The 9,392-nt window shown below is 49.8% G+C and overlaps 1 protein-coding gene across 1 annotated transcript; it reads right to left on the bottom strand.

The window, feature by feature from the left end:
* Positions 1 to 444: 444 nt before the first annotated feature.
* Positions 445 to 9,107, bottom strand: SNAP29 (synaptosome associated protein 29). The gene is made up of 2 exons (XM_081811548.1): positions 8,669 to 9,107; positions 445 to 668 (listed from the first exon to the last, which is right to left on the bottom strand). The coding sequence occupies exons 1-2, from the start codon at positions 8,903 to 8,905 to the stop codon at positions 468 to 470; spliced, it is 438 nt and encodes a 145-aa protein (XP_081667674.1). The 5' UTR covers positions 8,906 to 9,107; the 3' UTR covers positions 445 to 467.
* Positions 9,108 to 9,392: the final 285 nt, after the last annotated feature.

Genomic DNA, 9,392 nt, shown 5'->3' with positions numbered 1-9,392 from the left:
GTAAATTTAATTTATTGGAGACCCAATTTATGCAGACTGGATGTCTATCAAATAAACATCATCAGGAGCGCTGGAGAAATGTTTCTTTTTTCAAAATGTGTGAAGACGAATCCCTTCCAATGAGTAACTTACAAAGATCTTGGGTCCCTTTAAGGCACTAGAAGAGGCTTGAAAGTCTTGACCATTTCTTTTTTTTTTAAAGATTTTATTTATTTATTTGACAGAAAGACAGTGTGAGAGGAAACCCAAGCAAGGGGGAGTGGGAGAGGAACAAGCAGGCCTCCCTCAGAGCAGGGAGCCCGATGCGGGGCTTGATCCCAGGAGGCTCGATCCCAGGACCCTGGGATCCTGACCTGAGCCGAAGGCAGACACTTAACAACTGAGCCACCCAGGTGCCCCGAAAGTCTTGACCATTTGCACTAACCCCCACTTTCAGCTACTTCATATCTGGATGGCTGAAGATCCACTCACCTGCTATTGGCCTGGGAGGTGAGGGTGCCATTCTGTTCGGGTGGCGTCTCTGCTGGTTTGGATTTGAAGTAATTGACGAATCCCCCAAACATGCTCTTAATGCTGTTAATGTGCTTCTGGCTGGTCTTCAAATCTTGATCCATCTTGTCCACCATCTTCTCCGTGCGTTCTAAGACACCTCGCTGACGATCGAGCTCCTGGAGAAAATGAGAGGTGATGGCATTACACCGTTTTGTAATTTTCCCCTCTGCAGGGGACCACACACAGCAGGTTTGTCACGAGCCCTCAGAGAGCACGTATGGGGACAGATGCTGCCATCTGTGAGGGAACGTTTCCCCTTCTGACAACACATTCCTTTGCCCTTCCCTGTCCTGCTTCTATTAGCTTTCTTTCGTATTTGCTTCCGAGTTCTCTTCCCTCCTGCCCACATGAGGCTGGCTCACAGGACCATGTTAAGATGCACGAGGCCTGGACTGGCAGCACATTCTTTAGCCCTCCCCCTTTCCTGGCCCCCGTGAACCTTACAGGCTTTGACCTGGTACTGCCCCCATGGACTATGGCTCTTGTACTCCCCCCTTTTCAGATATGGGATTTCCATTGGGTCACTGGAGCCACCTGGCCCTGGTCACACCTTCAAATTATTTCACAGGCGAGGTGCTGGGTCCTTTCTGGGCCCTGTTAATATCTGATTCCAACTCACCCACAGTTTCACCTTTAAAACCTCTAACAAAGGTGATTCTGCCCAGGCCTTTGTACATGCTACTCTCTCTGCCTGTAATGATCCTCCTCCAGATATTTGTACAGCTCTGCTCATTTAATTCAGGTCTCTGCTCAGAGGTCACTTCCTCAAAGAAGTCTTCCTTGAACACCTTCTCTAAAGTAGAACTTTCTCTACCCTCAACGTACCCCTCTACACCCTCAATCTACTTTAGTTTTTATAACATGCAAGCTCCATGAGGCAGGGACCTGCTTTGTTCACTGGGTCCCCAGTGTCTCACTCAGAGCAGTGGCTTGCTGGACTGCCAAAGGACAAGTGGATGATGCTCTGTGGCCATGGGGACAGCCTAGATCATATTCCTCAAGAGCTGATGGTTCCGGGGGCGCCTGGGTGGCTCAGTCAGTTGGGTGGCTGCCTTCAGCTCAGGTCATGATCCCAGAGTCCTGGGATCGAGCCCCATGTGGAGCTCCCTGCTCAGCGGGGAGCCTGCTTCCCCCTCTGCCCCTCCCCCTGTTCATGTTCTCTCTCTCAAATAAATAAATCTTAAAAAAAAAAAAAGAGCTGATGGTTCCGACGGTGCATGTGAACTCACCACCACAGTAACACTAATACCTTCCTTTCTTCATGCCAAACTTGTTTCGCCCCTATCTCAGGCCATTCCAGCTGTGTTCCTTCTCTGTGACCCACCTTTCCAGCCCGGAGACTCTCAAGCTTTTCCTGTTTGACTTCGTGAGGCAGTCCCTGCCCTCCACCACCTTTTTTTTTTTTTTAAAGATTTTATTTATTTATTTGAGAGAGAGAATGAGAGACAGAGAGCACAAGAGGGAAGCGGGTCAGAGGGAGAAGCAGACCCCCCGCTGAGCAGGAAGCCCGATGTGGGACTAGATTCCGGGACTCCAGGATCATGACCTGAGCCGAAGGCAGTCGCCCAACCAACTGAGCCACCCAGGCGCCCCCTCCACCACCTTTTGAATCTTCCAACCCTGCATCTGTCTGTGGCTCAGCAGTTATATTACCTGTGGCAGACAATCTTTAGAGATTTCTCTCTTAATACCTTAAAACAGAATCATGAACAATTTTTGAATAAAGGCCTCCGACAACTGAAGGATAAAAAGGAAAAATATACATAATGGGTTTATTAGAGCCCGTTTTACTTATAAAAGCGTTAGTAGAAAGCTTTTAGAACATTTAGGGACCCAACAAGTAATCTGAGCTCTCAATGTTTATAGTGGATGAAATTTTAAAATATAATGTGTAGAGAGAAAACAAAAAAACCTTTGGAAATAAACTTAGAATTGCTGAGCTTTACAGCTTTGAACGTTTAAGTGTTTTTCACCAGCTCATGAGACACGTCTGAAGAAACCATTAGGTTCTTTTAAACAAAAGGAAAAATCTTTTCTAGACCGTATCATTCTTGCAAATGCCTGGACTGTGTCAAAACTCGGTTTTAGAAGAAACAAAAAACAGTTGCTAATTTATCTAGAGTTTTCTCCTTTTTCCAATACCTCAGGTTTGTCATCTTCATGTCCATTCTGAGGTAAGTCTTTCCTGGAATAAGGCAAGGCTCTAAATTAGGGTTAAAATGATTTTCTCCAGCATTTGTGTGTTTTTTGAGTTGATATATTGCCAACAGTTCAGTCCCACCACCTGATTTCCCCTGCTGCAGAAGATGAAGAATATGAAGCAGGAGAGGTGCCTGGCTGCCCGGGGTGGGTGCTGGCCAGGGCTCTGTCACACCAGGAGCCAGGTCCTCGGCCTCCCTGACAGTGAGGTCTCTTGTGGTGGCTCATCTCACCAACCACCTGACCTCTTGCTTCGGCCTCCCGACCTTAATTTGGAGAGTAGCAGAAGTAACAAGTAGCTGACAAAACCTTCCCCAATTCACAGTGAGATCTTATTTTCTTCTGTTCACAAGTGACACAGTCTCTCAAACTCCGAGTCTGCATCACTGAGCTGACTTGGTAAGGAAACCAAACGTCTCACTTAGATGTTACAATCAAAGTGAAGAGAAATCTGTGACGGTGGCAGGGAAGTGAGTGCTGTTCTGGTCTCTGGAAATTTCTGTGAGCTGGAAGCTGGTGTTCACTGGAGGTGATCTGGTCAGGAGGCCAGCAGAGGAGGAACTTCTGCTGAAATCCATCCCCTGAGGCAGAAGAAAGGACCAGGCTCCAAGTGCTTGGTTCTAACTAACGAGGAAGAAGGGCTTGGCAGAGCAAATACCAGGAGTGCCAGGGTGGGAAGGACAAGCTAGGCAGACCCTGCACCAGCCATCACAAAGGCAGGCCTCAAATACTCCAGTCCCCAGGCATCTTCCTGTCCCCCAAAAGGGACGCCATGCATATCATCATTGGTCCCTGGGATAATGGAGATCATGGAAAGACAAGGGCGGCTATGAGGGGAGGGAGCTCCAGAGAGTACCCTCAGTGTAAAGGGCATACATGCAAAGCTCAGATGTTAACATTACAGGTGATCCACCCCCCATCCCCACCTTAAGTGCTAAAAGGAGTTTTCTGTAAGTTAAACAGGAAAAAAGAAAATGGTCAGAGAAAAAAATCTGGTTGGGCCAGTGGTACTATGCTGAGCAACAGCACAGAGAGAGGGGGTGTCTCAATTCCCCTTTGGTTTGTGGCTCTTTGTCAAACAAGGATTCCTGATAAAGCAAGAGAATGCAAAAGACGGGGCGCCCGGGTGGCTCAGTTGGTTAAGCGTCTGCCTTCGGCTTGGGTCATGATCCCAGAGTCCTGGGATCGAGCCCGGTCGGGCTCCCTGCTTCGCAGGAAGCCTGCTTCTCCCTCTCCCACTCCCCCTGCTTGTGTTCCCTCTCTCGCTGTGTCTCTCTCTGTCAAATAAATAAATAAGATCTTCAAAAAAAAAGAAAGAGAGAATGCAAAAGACAGCTGAAGACCCTGTAAGGGTATACTCTGTCCTACATGGGGTGACTTCTGGCCAGATGGATTATGTCCCCGGGCCCTGTGAGAATGTGAACATATCAGGGACTCCCTGCTGATAGAGAACACACACCGAAGGACAGAGGTGTGCAAGATACCCACCACCAAGTATTACTCTGCCAGCCACTGTTCCAGGTGCTAGGGATTCAGGGGTGAACTAACCAGCCCCAGATCTCTGCCCTGCCAGAGCTTACAGTCTTGGTGGAGGATTCAGTGAGTCAAGTTTCATTTCACTCTTCATTTGTTGACAACCCTGTGGTGCTGGGAATCCAGAGTGGGGGAGGAAGAAAAGAAAGCTATCCTACACATACACGATGGCCACTCTGCCAGTAGGGGCTCCTTGCCTGGCTTAAGGGGGAGTCAGGGAGGCTCCCCGATGGGGTGGCGTTGAAGGGGAAACTGAAAGCTGAGAAGTTAGGTAGGCAAAGGGTTGGGGGGTGGGGTAAGAGATCAGGGCAGAGGGAGCAGCCCATGTGCGCAGCAGTCCTGGGCCACGGGGCCAGCTGGGGGAACTGAGAGCGGAAGAGGAACGTGAGCATGAGATGAGGGAGCAGGCAGGATGCCAGGCAGGACCCAGCAGGCATCGGAGAGGGCAGCAGTGACCACCAGATCCCAACTCCAATTCACGGCTGATACATCTCATAAGGTCAGTTGGGCCTGGTTGTCTTCCCTGACCAGGTCAGGCCCTGAGATTCAGAAGGAAAATGTCAGTGCTAAGGTTCCTGTACTGAACTCATAATTAAACTCAGGGATCCAGTGCGCCTGGGTGGCTCAGTTGGTTAAGCGACTGCCTTCGGCTCAGGTCATGATCCTGGAGTCCCTGGATGGAGTCCTACATCGGGCTCCCTGCTCGGCAGGGAGTCTGCTTCTCCCTCTGACCCTCCCCCCTCTCATGTGTTCTCTCTCTCATTCTCTCTCTCAAATAAATAAATCAATCTTAAAAAACAAAAAAACTCAGGGATCCAATAATAAGTAGGTGGAAGTCAATCTGGAGTCAATAAGCTGAACCGACAAACCTGAAGTTCATCTCCTTCATGTCACTCCCTTTCCAGGGCAACACACATGCGTAAGCGCCAGCAGGGACACATGAGCATGGAATATGCTCAAACTGGGGCTTTGTCTCACTGTAGTAGTATGGAGTGGATTCAAAAACACAAACGGAGTCTTAGGTTGCATGAAAAACCACCAAGGGCAAAGGCAGTGATGCTGGTGCTCTTTACTGCCTGAGTGCAGGCTGACCCAGGCTCACTAAGGACTAACTCAGCAGGCCTGGCCTGTCCACACACTCTATGTTCCAAAGAAAGACCTTGCCTGGCTCCTGGCCCTTATAATACCATGATAAGAGTATCTTTGTTTATCTGAGTCCTTAGGCTAGGCCAGATAGTTTATGCTAATAGTGTGATTTAGGTGGGGGCCTTCAGCCACATGCTTGACCTCTGAAGGGGTTAAACAGTAAGGTCTGCCAGTTGGGCAGGTGGTCAGCCATGCCTACATGGTTGTGTGATGGCCTACCAAACACCACTCCCGTCTCATTGACGTTACTGTGCCAGCCATTCAGGCCCTGGTCTAACATTTATTGCTGGACTCCCCTGAAATGAGATCCCAGGCTTCACAAAACTGTACAGGAGCATGCTCAGCTGCCAGAGGGGACAAGGAACTCTGGGCAGCCATGTCTCCACAGGCTTGCCCAAACGTGCAAACAACCCAAATGCCTATCATTAGAGGACTGGCTACATAAATACAAGTCATCCATTCAGTGGAATACGACACAGCCATAAAAACAACAATAACAAAAAGATCAGTGCATTATATATTACTAGGGACTAACCTCCAATCCTATTAAAAAATGTACAGACTAGAATATATAGAATGCATCCACTTAAGTTAAAATTAAAAAAAAAAAAGAAAGAAAGAAAGAGGAAAGGACTATAGCTACGTCTCTATCCATAGAATATCTTCACAAGGACACTGAAGGAACTGACGGTAACTGGCTGCCGTGGGAGCAGAGGGGTGGGAGGAAACCTCCTACTCTTCTGTACATTTTAAATTTTGAACTATGTGATTGGATATCGCTTCACAAAAGCTAAACCTTAGATAAAAGAAAGAATAAATAAATCACATTTGCAAAACAGAAGAGCTGAGTGGCCTACAAGTCTCTCCACGGTTCTGGACTGTGCTTACCAGGCCAGTTAACTAGGAACTGCTCTCTGCTCTAACTCTGTCCCTTGGCAGTCATGACCTGTGGCTATACTCTTTTTTCTTTTTTTTTTTTTTTAAAGATTTTATTTATTTATTTTGAGAGAGAGAGAGAATGAGAGAGAACACATGAGAGGGGATAGGGTCAGAGGGCAAAGCAGACTCCCTGCCGAGCAGGGAGCCCGATGCGGGACTCCAGGATCATGACCCGAGCCGAAGGCAGTCGCTTAACCAACTGAGCCACCCAGGCGCCCTGTGGCTATACTCTTTGTGAGAAATAACCCTTGTCAGGTTTCACAGGAGGAGGATGACTCTCCTTCACTTAGGATGACCTAAGTAATTTTCCTACTTCTGCCAAGCTGGAACTGACTATCTTCCCAAAATAATATTTGTACATTCCTAAGCCTCTATAAAAACCTATCATGTTTTCGCACAGCTCAGCGCTGGGTCTCTAAGGAGGGAGGTTAGCAGGTGCCTTGGGTCTGCTGGAAGTCACACTGTACACTGAGTGGCAGGAAGAGCTCACCAGCCCCAACCTCAGCCCCATTCCCATCCCCATTCTGACTGGAATCAAAGACAGATTCAAAGGCAGTTTGGAGAGTACAGAGTGGGGTGGGGAGGGGGTGCTGACCATTCTGGCCTCCCAGGGCCTCTGATGACTGGGAACTGACTCAATCCTGGAAAAATTCAGTGTCACCATACCGATGATGACAGTGCCTGTCACCTGCCCAGTCATGATCATACTGCACCTCTCAGAACAACACCAACTTAGCCCAGTCCAAGCCTCACAGGCCTGAGGTACCACTCTGCCTCTGCTCTCACCGTCCCCCTTACATAGAGAGAAGGGCCTTTGGGAGCAGCATGGGGGGGTGTCACCACAATCCACGTGAAACCATTCACCTCTAATGTTTTTGAGTCTCCTTCCCTCTGAAGGACAGACTTTCCCCTGCCCATGAAAGGCTCCTAAGCTGCCTCCTCTGGGCCTTTTCTTTGAATATATCCTGTGCATCACTTCCCTACTGGAGCCCAGGAACCCTGTGGTGGGTCCAGGGTCTTTGCACCGCTCCTCTCTGCCCTATGAACATTCCTCCTACCCTTCTTCCTCTCCCTCCTCCTCACTCCTGTCTAAATCTTAGCCTTAAAAGCCAGATTGGAGTTTCTCCTCTGCCATGACATCCTACTTTGTATCATTCTGATTTCCTATTTCAATTGTTCTCACTGTTCCCAGAGATGTCCCTTCAAACAGTTCTTACTTGGCTTCCTTGGACCTGGGACCCTCAAGTAACTCCTCCACTAGGGCCCTAAGACCTTAGGCAATCCTCCCAAATCTTAGTCAACATTTGCCATTTAGACTCAAAGATAGGAATCCAGTAGATGTAAGATGTGAGAATTACAGCTAAACTTCCTTAAGGAAGCCAAAGATAGGAAAATGGGCCAATGAGGGATACTGTACTGTAACAGTGGGGAAGGAAACGGAAGTGGGGAAGGAAAATAACCAGGAAAGCAGCAATGGGGATATGACCCAGACAACTATTTGAGAAATTAATCAACATACCTCAAACTGCCCAAGATCGTAAGTGATCAGGTCAGAATGAACTCTGCCAGAGAAAAGAGTTACAAAGAGACCCATGGAGGAAGACAACACTTCAGCTTCCAGTACTAAGTTTCAAAGCTACAAATGCTTTAGATTAATGTTAGCTGATATACCAATGATCTACTATTACATTTTTTAAAACTTAAAAAAAAAAAAGCCCAAACAAAACCATTTCATTAGTAGGCTGAGGAAGAAATGTGGTGCCTAAGAAAGAACAATCCTCACATAGGGTCCCTGAAATCTCCCATGGGTGGAGAGACGAACTGACAAGGGGGAATCGGAGAAATGGACTGTCACAAACCATATGCTATCTAGGACATCTTCATTTGGATTTGGGAAGTAAAAGTTAGGCCCTAGACTTGACCAAACTTGGGCTATGGCTTACTCAGCAGCTGCCCAGACAGACCTCATCACCTCTATCGGTGAGATGAAGTGGTCAGTGATAGGAAAAAACTCAAGGCCCATTTGCTCTGGTACTTCACACACCAGCAGGTACAATCCTCACCCATTCTGGGTCACTCGGGGAGGGATGGTTAAAGCTCTGGATCTGGGATTCTGAGCAGGTAATTATAAGAAACAGACTCCATTTCCCTAACCCGATCTCTACTAATAGCTAAGGAATATTACAGGGGTAAACTGCCTCAAGTACTCAAGACATACACCTCTTTGTATAGCTAAAGTTTCTTGACCTCGTGTGACAATTCAGCCTAGTTGGGCCGTCCTGCCCTGCTCCAGACTCACCTCGGCAGAGGCGACGCCGATCCTCTCGGACTCGTATACGAGGGACAGGGACCGGTCAGTGCTGGCGGCCGCGGCCTGGGCCCTGCGCATCACCTCCTGCCGCAGGTACTGCTGCCTGTCCACGGGCGCTCCAGGTCCATCCGGGAGGTCGCGGTCGTCCTTCCACACGGCCGGCCGGGCACCCTCATCCTCCGCATCGTCGTCGAATGGGTTGTAGCTTTTGGGGTAGGCCGACATGGTGCCGGCGCTCGTCTGGGTCTGGACAGGAGAAAGAGGAACGTGGCCAAGGCGAGGAACGGCCTTTCCGGGCCCGCAGGGATCCAGGCCGACCTCCCGAGGCCCTCGGGAAGCGCCCACCGCTCTGCAGCCCCGCAGCTCCGCGGCCCGCACACCAGCGCCGCGCTACTCCCCTCCACCCGCCCGTCGCGGAGTGAACTCCTTCCGCCTGTCTCGCGCGGGAGGCCCCGCCTCCGGAGCTGACCATCTTATCCCGCGGCTTGGGGGGCGCCACGCCCGGTGCGCGCGACCGCAGCCTACCGCTCGGCTTCTCTCTCCCCTCCAGCGGTGGAATCACCCCGCGGCCACGCCCCACCCAGTGTCGACAGCAGAGGTCACGTGGCGGGGAAGCCGGATGCCGCCGCGCCTGCGCCGTGAGCTCCGGCGCTCGCAGGCCGGGTGCGGGAAGCCCGCGGGCAGCGCCGCCGCGCGCGCGATGATGGCGGCG

Source organism: Leptonychotes weddellii, unplaced genomic scaffold, assembly GCF_054177405.1.
Source record: "Leptonychotes weddellii isolate Sample4059 unplaced genomic scaffold, ASM5417740v2 HiC_scaffold_831, whole genome shotgun sequence".
In the NCBI taxonomy this organism is placed as follows: domain Eukaryota; kingdom Metazoa; phylum Chordata; class Mammalia; order Carnivora; family Phocidae; genus Leptonychotes; species Leptonychotes weddellii.
Note: the sequence above shows the minus strand (reverse complement) of the source record. Positions and strands in the feature narration are given on the sequence as shown.

Bases quoted from the DNA above. Each gene is read 5' to 3' on its own strand.
- SNAP29 (XM_081811548.1), bottom strand. From the start codon at position 8,905: ATGTCGGCCTACCCCAAAAGCTACAACCCATTCGACGACGATGCGGAG. The intron at 669-8,668 runs GTGAGTCTGGAG...CATTTTCTCCAG, and splicing joins TCGGCGTCGCCTCTGCCGAG to GAGCTCGATCGTCAGCGAGG.